This window comes from Loxodonta africana, chromosome 10 (assembly GCF_030014295.1).
Source record: "Loxodonta africana isolate mLoxAfr1 chromosome 10, mLoxAfr1.hap2, whole genome shotgun sequence".
Classification (NCBI taxonomy): domain Eukaryota; kingdom Metazoa; phylum Chordata; class Mammalia; order Proboscidea; family Elephantidae; genus Loxodonta; species Loxodonta africana.
The window spans coordinates 76,073,168-76,085,442 of NC_087351.1; the positions used below are offsets into that span (position 1 = coordinate 76,073,168).

The 12,275-nt window shown below is 39.0% G+C and overlaps 1 protein-coding gene across 8 annotated transcripts in view; it reads left to right on the forward strand.

The window, feature by feature from the left end:
- The window catches only part of SYNE2 (spectrin repeat containing nuclear envelope protein 2), a 378,879-nt gene that overhangs the window by 328,269 nt on the left and 38,335 nt on the right, over nt 1–12,275 (forward strand). For all 8 annotated transcript variants that reach the window (XM_064292573.1, XM_064292575.1, XM_064292574.1 and 5 more), the window contains 4 exons: nt 1,605–1,730; nt 5,549–5,704; nt 8,008–8,166; nt 8,943–9,109. In XM_064292573.1, coding sequence (XP_064148643.1) covers nt 1,605–1,730; nt 5,549–5,704; nt 8,008–8,166; nt 8,943–9,109 — 608 coding nt within the window. The remainder of the gene's footprint in view (nt 1–1,604; nt 1,731–5,548; nt 5,705–8,007; nt 8,167–8,942; nt 9,110–12,275) is intronic.

A 12,275-nucleotide genomic window follows, 5' to 3' on the forward strand; every position in this document is an offset into this window, starting at 1 on the left:
ACTCCCTCTCTAATCTGCTCTGTGCACCAAAACCAGATAACCAAGCTTGCCAGAGATGTCCTTCTGAATAAAAAATAGATATGTGCTGAGTCCTGGTGGCACAATGGTTGAATCTGTAAGTTGCTTCTTGGAAACCCTATGGGGCAGTTCTACTCTGTCCCATAAGGTTACTATGAGTCAGGATCTACTCGACAGCAATGGGTTTTTTGTTTTTATGTGCTGAGTGAGAGCCTGAGCATCTCTCCTATGAGTAGAGGGCCTGAATCTTCTTTGTTACGTAAACTATGTGAAATTCATTTATTCAGCAAATAGTTGTTGAGAATCTGCTATGTTTAAACCATGATGGTAAATACAATTAATAATTTGGTGAAAGAAATAAGGACACGTAATTTTGCCTCTCTTTTGTTTCCTTCTTGGTTGAGCTCCAGATTGTTGAGTTTCCTAGACAAGTGAACTCCACTTAAGTGAGGCATTACCAGAGAATTGGGCCAATCCAAGTATGCTTAAGTATCAAATGTACTGAAAAATAGAATAGTGTTTTATTTTATGTCTGTCTTTTTATAACGTCAGAAGAAACTTGCCCTAACGAAGCAATTCTAAATGCAGGTGTGAAAATGCAGGCAACTATGTAATTGCTCAGTAATGTAAGGTTTGAGGAAAAGAAATGGCATCAAAGAATGATAGTAGAAGTGGAGACTACAGTCTCAGGTCCACTCTCGACTGTGCTGCTCCTTAACCATATATCCTTGGGTCAGTCAGAGCCTCTCTGACCTCAGCTTTCTCATTTTAAATGTGGTAATAATAATTGCCCTGTCTGTCTTCTAAAGTTACTATAATTACAATGACATGTTAAAGTTGAAAATGCTTCGTAAATGGCAAAGTGCTTTAAGTAGAAAGCAGCAGAGAGAACAATAGTAGACAATGGAGAAGTAAAGCTTGAATGTGAAAGGGTCACTAAAGCCTAACTCCTAGAAAGGGGAAGAGAGAGTATAGGGATGATGTTAGAAAAGAAGGGAATTGCTTGAGTGCCTTTACTATATGTTGCTATTATAGCATATGCCCATGGACTGTCAGTGATAAACATTAGTCCTTACAGTAGTGTTTTAAAGATGAACTCTTAAAATTAAAATAGATAAAATTAGATAGATCAAGGATATGGAATGGGAGGAAGAAAAATTTCAAAGCAAAGGCCAACCAGTGGTTGACATGAGGCACATGTAAGGCTATAAAGAGGCACTGAGACACCGTGGGTTGCTCTTCTAGACTGCAGTCTGCTCAAGATGGGGAATTGAAGTCCTAGGTGGTGCAAACAATTAACATGCTTGGCTGTTAACTGAAAGTTTGAAGGTTTGGGTCCACCCGGAGGCACCTCAGAAGAAAGGCCTGGTGATTACTTCTGAAAAATCAGCCACTGAAAACCCTATGGAGCACAGTTCTCTGACACACATGGGTCGCCATGAATTGGAATCGACACAGCAACTATTTTTTTTTGCTTTGTAAAAACACATTTAACAGAAAAATTATATAGATTAAATGAGTTTTTCCATTTTGACAGTTCATTCTTAAAGAAAAAAGTACTTATTTTTAATACTGTTTTCAAATAGACTTGGGACCAGTGCGAAAAGAAAATCAAGGAGTTGAAAAGCAGGCTGCAAGCTTTAAAGGCAAAAAGTAAAGATCCTCTTCCAGAACTTCATGAGGACCTGCATAAAGAAAAGGAGCTGATTAAGGTATTGAAATCTGAAGCGGTGTTCGAGATAATCACTTAGCTGTTTTCTGAGTACTTGAAGTTTGCCTTTCCATTTCTCTGTTGAAACTGAGTTTTCATGTTCAGTTGGAAAACATTTTTCCTATTTTCGAACATAACATCCTGATCTCTTAAGGAACTGGAATCGATGCTCTTTGAAACCCGTGCGTGGAGATGGAACAAATTGTGCAAAAATTAACTTCTTAGGATCTTAGGGGTTTTATCCTTCAGGGTCTCCTTAATATAAGATGTGGCCTCAGAGATTATTTGAAAGCTGTTCCCTTATCATATGACCTTGTCTTTGAAATGAGAGTAAAGTATGACTAAAGAATTTATTTTTTAGAAGCCGGTAGGTTGGTTTTTTTTTGCACAAGTATAACATTTTTATAAAACTTGCCAACTGTATTTTGTCTAATTGATACCACACTGGCAAAAATTCCTAGGTAGGATAGGCCTTTGCAGAAGACAAGGCAAATTTATGGGTAAGAATTTAGACCAAGAAAATTCCCAAAAGCAGGAACTCCCTGCTTCTCTTCCCTGTCTATAGGCTTGATTTACAAAGACATTGAGAGCCTATTGGAATCATCTTTTTCTTACTTCGCTGATTTCAGGGATGGATCAGATTGAAAAATTAGGGTGACATGAGTAGCCTCATACTTCAGACTATGTTGGAAATTAGCATTCTTCGCCCTGCATCCTTTTTCTTGATTATAAAAATTTGTAATATGCAAAAAGGCATAATAAATAATCTGACAAGCTGCCATGAACTCATCACCTAACTGAAGAAATAAAACATTACAAATACAGTATACCATCTTCAACCTACTTCCTACACCTGTTCACCTAGAGATATCCACCCTTCTGAATTTAGCGTTTAACATTCCTATGCATTTCTTTAGTTTTACTGCATGTATGTGTAGCTCTCAGTGAAGTGTAGAAGTATTGCTTTCCTTGTTTTTAAACTTAATATAAGCAGTACCATACTCTACACCATGTGTAATGTAAATCATGATGATTGTGAGCTATAGCTATTGATACCTGTAACTTCATTCACTCTCACTGCTATGTAGTTTGTATTATATGAGCATAAAACAATTCATATATCCCTTTTCCAGTCACTCAGATGGTCAGGTTCTTTTTTTTTTTTTTAACTTTTGCTTATCTGATAGGTGTGAGATAGTATTGCTTCATAGTTTAATTACTAGTGAAGTGAACATTTTTTCATATGTATTGCTCATTCAGGTTTACCCTTTGTAATTGCCTATTTATAGCCTTTACTCATTTTCTGTTGGGCTATTTGTTTTTTTCTTATTGAATTGAAGGAGCTTATTTAAATACTGTTCCCCTGTAGAGTATGTACATTGCAAATGTTCTCTCATTCTAGAGCTTTTCGCCCCTCTTTTTTTCTGGGTGCCTCTGACTGAACAAAATATTTTTTTAAATTTTAATGTCAGTGAATTTGTCAGTATTTTCCTGTATGCTTTGTACTTTTTGTTTCTTTTGGAAAATCCCCATACTAAAGTCATAGAGATAACTTTCCTACATTTCCTTCTGAAAAGTTTTCAAGTTTTGCTTGAAAGCAAATTTGAGGTAGTTTCATTTAAAGGCAGAAGCATGATTTCTGAAATATTTGTACAAGTAGTGATTGTCCTCTGTAGTAGATTTCCACAGTAGAGCTCTCTGTATTTATTGTTTGATTCCTTGCTTTTCTCACTTAGTATTTATGAACATTTTAAAGCTCTTGACACATATTGCCAAATTGCTTTCCTTTTCATCATGCATTTTGGTATCTGAGGATACCATGTAGCAGGCACTGTGGTAGGTGCTGGTGAGCGATGTTGTCATGGTCCCTGCCAGTGTGGAGCTGACAGTCCAGTTTACCAGAGAGACACGTGTTTACCAGATGGCTGTACAATAGGCATAAATGTATATGTGTGTGTGTGTGCAGTGTATGAATAATTAGAAGCTTAATGACTGTCAGTATAGGCATCCCAACATTGTCTGATGGCTCAGGGAAGGCTCCCCAGAGGAAGTTACCTTGTGGCTGAAATCTGAAAGTTTCAGGAGGAATTAACTAAATATATTTGTGGGGCCATCAAGGTGAAGGAGTGAGGAACGGTAATTACAGAAATGCAAATTTAAAGATTAACCAGGAATCACTTCACATATTAAACTTACCCCCAAAGTACATAAAACAGAATGCCGAAAAGCATGTAGACACTGTCATTCCTTTGAGGCACAATTTGGTAATATTTCTTAAGAATCATAACAATGTCCATATTCAAAAGTTTTACATCTGTGAATTATCCTTTGAATTGTGAGAAACCAAGTATCCAAACAGAATTGATTTAAACATGCCCATCTGCCATGTAGGCATCGAAGCCAGTACCCCTGACCATGGACAGTCTAAGCTTCCTAGTAACTGATAAAAAAAACTTTGTGTAAAGCCCAGTGGTTTTCTGGGTCTCCTCTAGTTTTTTGTTTTGCCATCAAGTCGATTTCGACTCATGGCGACCCATTTTAGGGTTGACTCTTTGGAAGTAGATTGCCAGGCCTTTCATCCAAGGCACCTCTGGCTGGACTTTCAATTAGCAGCCAAGGGCATTAACCATGTGCTCCTCCGCAGGACAAGTTTTAAATTAATGAGTGGTATATCTCAGCTTGTGAGCTGCCACTTGTGTGTTATGTAGCTGTTAAAAGTCTTCCACTTCAAATCTGCTCTCATGAACTTTACTGAACTTGCGAAGTTAAAACTAGGTACCAGAAATTTAAAGTAATGCTTTTTCTTCTGATAAAAGATGTTATTTCTTAATCTTCATGCTACCTTTAGAAAGACTTCTTCTAGCCACTCTCTTAAATATAAGTTCTCATTGGCAAGTTGTATAAGAATGGAAGTGTAGCTTCTAAATCTCTGTAAGTTAATCAGAATTAGCACATTGTTGTCGCCGCCTCTCAGACTTCCCTGTGTTGTAAATGGAATATTCTTTCAGATTTTAGTTGACAGGTATGAATGGAGATCCTTAAAATATACCAAAGAATGAAGAATTGTAAAAACAGTAAAAATCTGGGGTATTTTCACACTTTGAGTATTCTGGCTGTTTCCTTAGACCTCCCTGTTGTGAAAGTAATTTCTTGATTAAGTCCTAGAATTCAGAAAGTTTTAATTTGATAAATACTTTGCCTTAAAACGTAAATATTTCTATCACTGGAGAAATTTTTGCTAACCAGTCTCTGGCCAATTATTAGAGAACAACTTATTTTCTCTTCCATTATACTCATTCTTTTCAACAACCAAAACCCCAAAATAAATTATTGCCTTTAAACAGCTGTTTTTGTTATATGATTGCCATAATTGCAATAATGCATTTCTTAGGAGTTTCCAAAAATGGGAAATACCGTAGGCAGCATTTCTGTAGTTTCAGAATTAAAAGTGTGTGTGTGTGTGTGTGTGTGTGTGTGTTTAAGGCTGTTTCTCAACTACAAAAATACTTTCCTCTAAATAAAACTAAAGGCCTACCTGACTTTGAAATTGAATTAAGTATAAAAAAAAATCTGACCTACCTGAGGAAATTAGAAATTAAAGTAGAAAAAGAGTTTTCCTTTGAGGAAAAGGTTAGTTAAGAACCAGCCAACCACAACTGCAGAGGCTCCCGGTGAGGTTGTTTCTCATTCAGAAGGTCCCTCCCCTTTCCTGGCCTCCCCTCCCCCAGAGTCCAATCAAAGGATTAGCCAACAGGTTTGGAAACAACAGCAGTATTTGAGGTGAAGCCTTTTTCTCCCCCTTCTTGTGTTTAAATGCAGGAACTAGAGAAGTCTTTGGCTAACTGGACTGAGAACTTGAGAGAACTTCACACCATGAAGGCTGACCTAACCCAGCACATTCTTGTGGAGGACGTGATGGTTTTGAAAGAGCAAATTGAGCATTTGCACAGACAATGGGAGGACCTCTGCTTAAGAGTAAGTCAGTTAACTGCAGGACAGTTGTTTCAGTTTATTGAAATGTCTCCCAAGGCCAGACACAGTAGGAAGGAGCTTAATTTCCTTGAACCGGGAGGCCCTTTGCAGTTGGAGCCCAGGCCGCCGCTGTGCCTTTAGAAGGCAGCAACACAGTTTAGCAGATATGACCCTTTGTTTCTTTAGCGCAGAGTGCTGGAACTTTGCACGGTTTTTTAGTGAGCTTTTTAAAAAATCACCTTAAGTGGGGGAAAAGCTGCAATTATGAGAAGTTGCATGGATTCTGCTCTCTGCCTTGTATGGATTTCAAGTACTGACCAGCATATTACAATCAGGACTCAGGGAAGAAGGTTTAAAAAACCTCTTTATCTCATTTTTGTGAATTTAGGAGAGACAGTATTTAAAAGTTGAAATTCAGACACTTGTGAATGTATTTTAGTAAAGTAAAAAAAGATGGCATTTTCTGCTTCTTGATTTTAGTATTTAATATTCACACTGTGCCCCAATTTTAAATGTTCTTTTAGAATTCTTATTCAAATTTTAATTTAATTAAAAAAAAAATGCTTAGAACATGTGAAAAGTATCCTAAAAGTTAAGGCGGACTCAAAGGCTGAGGCCCCACACCGAAAAAACCCGTTGCCATCAAGTCAATTCTGACTCAAGGTGACCCTATAGGGACAGAGTAGAACTGCCTCATAGGGTTTCCAAGGCTGTAAATCTTTACAGGGGCAGACTGCCACATCTTTCAGAGCAGCTGGAGTTTGAACCACTGACCTTTCAGTTCGCAGTCGAGTGATTCAACCACTCTGCCACCAGAACGCCTTGGCTGGGGCCCAGATGTTCCTAATTGTTGCCATTATGAAACCAATCAGAATGAAGCTATGCAAACTGCCAGGATTTTTAAAAAGCTGCTCTGGAGAATAGAAACACAATACTTGTTTTGTAGAACTAGTTTTTAAAGCCCTTTTTTAAAAAAAAAAAATACATTTGGTTGTACAAACAGTTGATTTTTTGCCTAACTCTGAAAAGAGCAGAGGTTTTTGTACGTAGCAGGAAAGACTCAAGGAGTTTATCTTTGGTATCCCCATCGGTAAATTGGAATGTTAAACTTTACCAGAGAAACTCAGCTACTCTTTGTAACTCTGAGATTCTAAAGATCTTAAGACCTGGGAGTACTTTTATATGTTTAGAAAGGCTGATTTGCATTCTTTAAGTTTATATTTATGCAAGTTTAAAAAAAAAAAAAAATGGAACCCTGTAAGGAGGAGAACCGTTTGCTGATTCACCGAAGGGGTTGGCTATGCTTACTGGGATCTTGGATACTTTGGGGTCAGCCTGCTTGCTGCAGACCAGTATTTGGCCACACTTCCATGGTTTCCACCCAGAGCCGTTGCACATAATGAGAACGTAGATTAAATTTGAGTGATGTGCGTTGTTTTTATTTTGCCTTGTTTTTGAAGCATAACACTAGGACATTTAAGTGACTTTAATTTTCCTGGTCCAGTTGCATTACAAATGTTTGATTTATATTGTGATTTGGATTATAGTTTCTAAATTAAATTGGCAAGACATTGGCCTTGTGTAGGTATAAGGATTAAAGGGGAAGGATTTGGGTCATACAGTTGTAAATTAGCATGTAGTGAACAGTCAGTATGGAGCCCTGGTGGCATGGTGGTTAAAGCACTCAGCTGCTAACCAAAAGGTTAGCGGTTCGAACCCACCCCATCAGCCACTCTGCAGGAGAAAGATGTGGTAGTCTGCTTCTGTAAAGATTTACAGCTTTGGAAACCCTATGGGGCAGTTCTACTCTGTCCTATAGGGTCACTATGAGTCGGAATCGACTCAACAACAGTGGGTTTGGAAGCAGCCAATAAGTGTAAATGAAACAACAATGAACAGAAGGAATTTGGGTGGTGCTTAATGAGAACTGTTCTAACCTTTCCTCTTTCTAATTTTTAATGTAGCATTATAGTTGCCATTGAGTTGGCTCAGGCTCTTGTTGGCCTTAGGTATGACAGAAGGAAACGTTGCCTAGTCCTGAGAAATATGTTAGATAAAACTGAATTTCAATCAGTCACACTTCAGTTACAATCTGTGTTGCATTGCTTTTCTTGGCATTGGTCAAAAATGTAAGAAACTTCTGTTGATGTTAATCCCTAGGTATTTAAAAGGCAAAAACATAAAGATTTAAGTCTATAGAGATTCTGGTTAAAATGAAGGAAATTCATATTCCTTTCAATAGGGGATGAAAGATAGAGGGAAAATGTCCGGCTGTACTAAGCTGCCAGATGCATTTTCATTCACAGGTGGCTATGCGCAAACAGGAGATTGAAGACAGACTCAATTCATGGATTGTGTTCAATGAAAAGAATAAAGATTTGTGTGCATGGCTGGTGCAGATGGAAAACAAAGTTCTACAGACAGCCGATATTAGTATTGAAGAAATGATTGAAAAGCTACAGAAGGTAAGCAGGGGTATCCAGGTGGATACAGGTGAGACCACTGGGGAATTCTGTGCCCTCCTCAGCCACAGCCTCAAAGGAATATAAAGTTACAGATAACTTTCTAATAACATTTTAGAACTGTAAAGGGACTCTCTCACTATGTTTAGTGGTGCGAATTCCAGAGATAGGAAGTGTGGGACTGTTAATGGGTGGGTATGCTGGTGTGTACTGAGGAGAGCTGCTTTCTCTTGGTTAGGAAGTCTGGCCAGAGAAGAGGCTCACATCTCCTTGAGCATCATTTCATGCCTCAAGCAAGTTATGGTTTCTCTAGTTGTTATTGTTAAGGAGTGTCAGTCACCAAGGAGAGAGACCAACAACATTGGTACCCATAATTTTGAAATAGTTACTAATCCCCACAGGGAAGTGTGGAAAGAGCATTCTTGCTACAAAGACCCAAAATGCCACTCTGTCAAACCTCAGAAAAGCGCTCACTAATATTAAGCAAATTTAGTTATGCTCCATACTTTAGTCCCCTTCCAAGTAGGTTAGATTAGAAGAATCTGTGATAGGAACCCAGGACTGTGGAATTCAGGGAGTAACTCCTGCCTGACATTTTACACATTTGCCTAGTGGGCTTTGTTTGACTTTTTAGCTATTTACTGAAGAGTTGAACAAACAGGAATGTGAGGATTTTTAAACATTTAAAAAAATTTCATCAGGCAACTCTGTGTTAGCGGCTGGAGAGAAAATGAATTTTCATCGGTAATAAAGGCTTCATGTTTTGGTGCCTTTGCCAGGATTGCATGGAAGAAATAAACACGTTTAGCGAAAACAAGTTCCAGTTGAAGCAAATGGGAGACCAGCTGATCCAGGCGAGCAACAAGACGAGAGCAGCTGAGATCAATGACAAGCTCAACAAAATTAATGATCGTTGGCAACATCTTTTTGACGTCATTGGATCAAGGTAAGTAATGGCCTAAAATTATTCTTACTCCCTTGATATAGTGGCTATGTCTCAGATCTAGTAGACTGTGTCCAGTCTTCTCTAAGATAGTCTAGCATTTTTATAAACTTACAGATAAAGGCAGAGTTTGATAAAGTTGAGTGGAAATTCTTATTCCTATGTTATTACCACCAAAACCAAATCAGTTGCCATAGGGTGGATGCCAACTCGTGGTGACCCCAGGTATGTCATAGTAGAACTGTGCTCCATAGGGTTTTGAAGCCAGTGGCCTTTCAGAAGCACATTACCAGGTATTTCTTCTGAGGCACCTCTGGGTGGATTTGAACCACCAAACCTTTCCATTAGTAGTTGAGTGTTCAACCATTTGTGCTACCCAGGAACTCCCTACATTGTTGTTGTTGTTGTTGTGTGCCGTCAAGTTGATTCTGACTCATAGCAACCTTATATGACAGAGTAGAACTGGCCCATAGGGTTTTCTAGGCTGTAGACTTTAAGGGAGCAGACCCCCCAGGTCTTTTCCCTGTGGAGCGGCTTGTGGATTCGAACCGCCGACCTTTTGGTTAGCAGCTGAGCACTTAACCATTGCACCCCCAGGGCTCCCCTATATTATTAAAAGATTATATTTTAGTGTAGTCTACTGCAATGTTTTTTTAGCTGAGAGTGTCACATGAAATAGATTAGTTTTAAATGACAATTAATGACTTGATTTGAAAAGAGATCCTTGAGGAGCTATTATTTAGAAATTCTGTCTGCTTTAGGCTTTGCCTGTCCTGCAGATGGGATCGTGCTTGCCTGTTCATGCCTCTGGGTGGCAAATGCAAGTAGATCAGGGCACAGGGTCCTGGGTGAGTGTGTGCCAGCATGCCAGTTACCTGATGGGCATCTTATTAGAAGGTGTGGACATGGGAAGCATGGATGTTACTACACATCAAAGCTGTATCCTCCAGTGCAATTTTATCGGAAATAAAGCTGGTAATTTTATCTCCCTTCACAAAATAATGGTGATGACGCCCCAAACTTTTAAATGTGTTCTGTCTTCAAATTTTCTGACAATAAATCCCCAACCAAAGTATTTTTCAATTGCAACCTGGCATACAAAGAACAGTCACTAAGCTGTTGGACCACTAATGCAGCTTTGTGTTTCCACTGGCCAAGAGAGTCTTTTACATAACCGATGTTTGAACATACTTGTGATGTGGGCTATACAGGAGAGACTGTAAAGTGAATGAAGAATTGGGGAGTAATGAAAATAAGATACTCCTTATAACTTGGCATTTCCTTTACTGCATTGTTTACTGGAACCGTAAATGAACCTGATTCGATCAGCAGCGGCCGGGGGCTAAGTGCTCTGAGAATTTACAGGCAGGAAGTAAGATGAGTCAATTACATTAATTACATTAATGGGAGCAGACATCTGAGCAGCTCTGAAGCCAAGTGGTCTGAATGGGGTGGGGCTGGGGATTAGGAAAAGCTTTACAGAAGAGTAGCAATCCCGGCTGGTCCTGAATGAGGGGTTGGGATTCTTGACAGTTACTGGGGGCAGAGGGGAGAGACATATGGTGTAATGAGCAAAACCGCATATAGGTAGAGCCGTGTAGATGCCATTCAGAAAATGACAATAAGCCCCGCTGGCTCAAGTGTAAGAGATGAAGCTAGAAAAATAGGTTAGGCCAAGATCTTAAATGTAGGCTAAATATTTGGCCTCCTAAATAAAGTCTCAGTCCTTCATGGCTTTTTAGCAATGAACCCAAATATAAGGGTGATTTGGCTGGCAGCACAGGCTGAGTTGGATCTAACGTCTGTCCACTGCCAATTGAAAACGAAAAAAAAAATGTGCAGAAATCCATGGGCAGTAAACCAAGTAAGGGTTAAGAACAGGAGCAGTTTATTTAATAGGCAAGGTAAGAACAGTGCTTATTGCTTACCAGATCATCTGTGAAATTGTTCACTACATGTTAGTAAGTAAGCACAAGTAAGCCCATGCTTACCTTGCTGACTGGGTCATCCATCCCTGTCAGGGACTTTAAATTTGAAAAGAGGCTTTGATTCTGTAGGAAGGTGCTGTGGGGTTGGGAGAGAGACAGAAGCCAGCCATACCTAGAAGCAGAATCTTTGATGTGATTGAAAAAATGTGAAATGGTTCACTACAGATGATCTGGTAAGCAAGGTAAACACTGTGCTTACCTTGCCTATTGAATAATCCACTCCTGGTTCAGAACACAGGTTTTGAAAGCCAGTCCTGACTCTGTCGCTTACTCACCATGGAAGCTTGCGTATGTGATTTAACCTTTCTAAGCCTCAGTTTCCAAATCTGCAAAGTGTGTCTTGCAACATTGCTTACTTCAGGCCTCTATGAAGATGAACGATGTCTAACGCACATTTGGCACAGGGCCAGCATACAGGAACCAGCGTTTATTGTGTGGTTATTATCACTGTATTTCTGTAAGATGACTAAGTAGCATGTTTGCTAAAACGAAGAGGATTCCCTCAGTTGTCCTTCCGTGAAGCCAGTTATCTTTGACTCTTAGAACAGTGCTTCAGATATTTGTTGAAATGAATGGACGTACCAGTGCATAAGAATAAATCTTGGGTCATTTGTACCTAGAATGTCTTTATCATCATTGTCTTTATATCTTAAGGACCTCTTGGGCACCTAGCACTAATCAGGGCATGATGATATTGCACCTGTTCATGGATTGTTCAGAAGCAAGATCTATATTATGCATCCTGAAGATCAGAGTAACAGTCTCTTCTACTTCTTTTTTGTTGTTGTTGTTGTTGTTGTTGAAAATATACACAGCAAAACATATACCCATTCAACAATTGCTACATGTATAAATTCAATGACATTGGTTACATTGTTCACATTGTGTCACCGTTCTTGCTACCTCTTCCCAAATTATTTCACCTTAGATTCACTGTCCCCTATACTTCTCCTCTGAGCTTTAGAGTTACTGTTGTCAATTTGATCTCATATAGATAATTCTTTAAAAGACAACAGTCTATTCTTAATTATTCATGCTCTGGTTATATTACTTCAGAGTATAACAGGCTGTTTGCATTTTTCCCTACCTTTCTGGCTGCCTGTCTTCACCATTTTCTTGGTGGGAAGGAGATATAGCAGCAGGTGAACTTACACTGATCCTTTTAGAAGACGCTCTTGGCA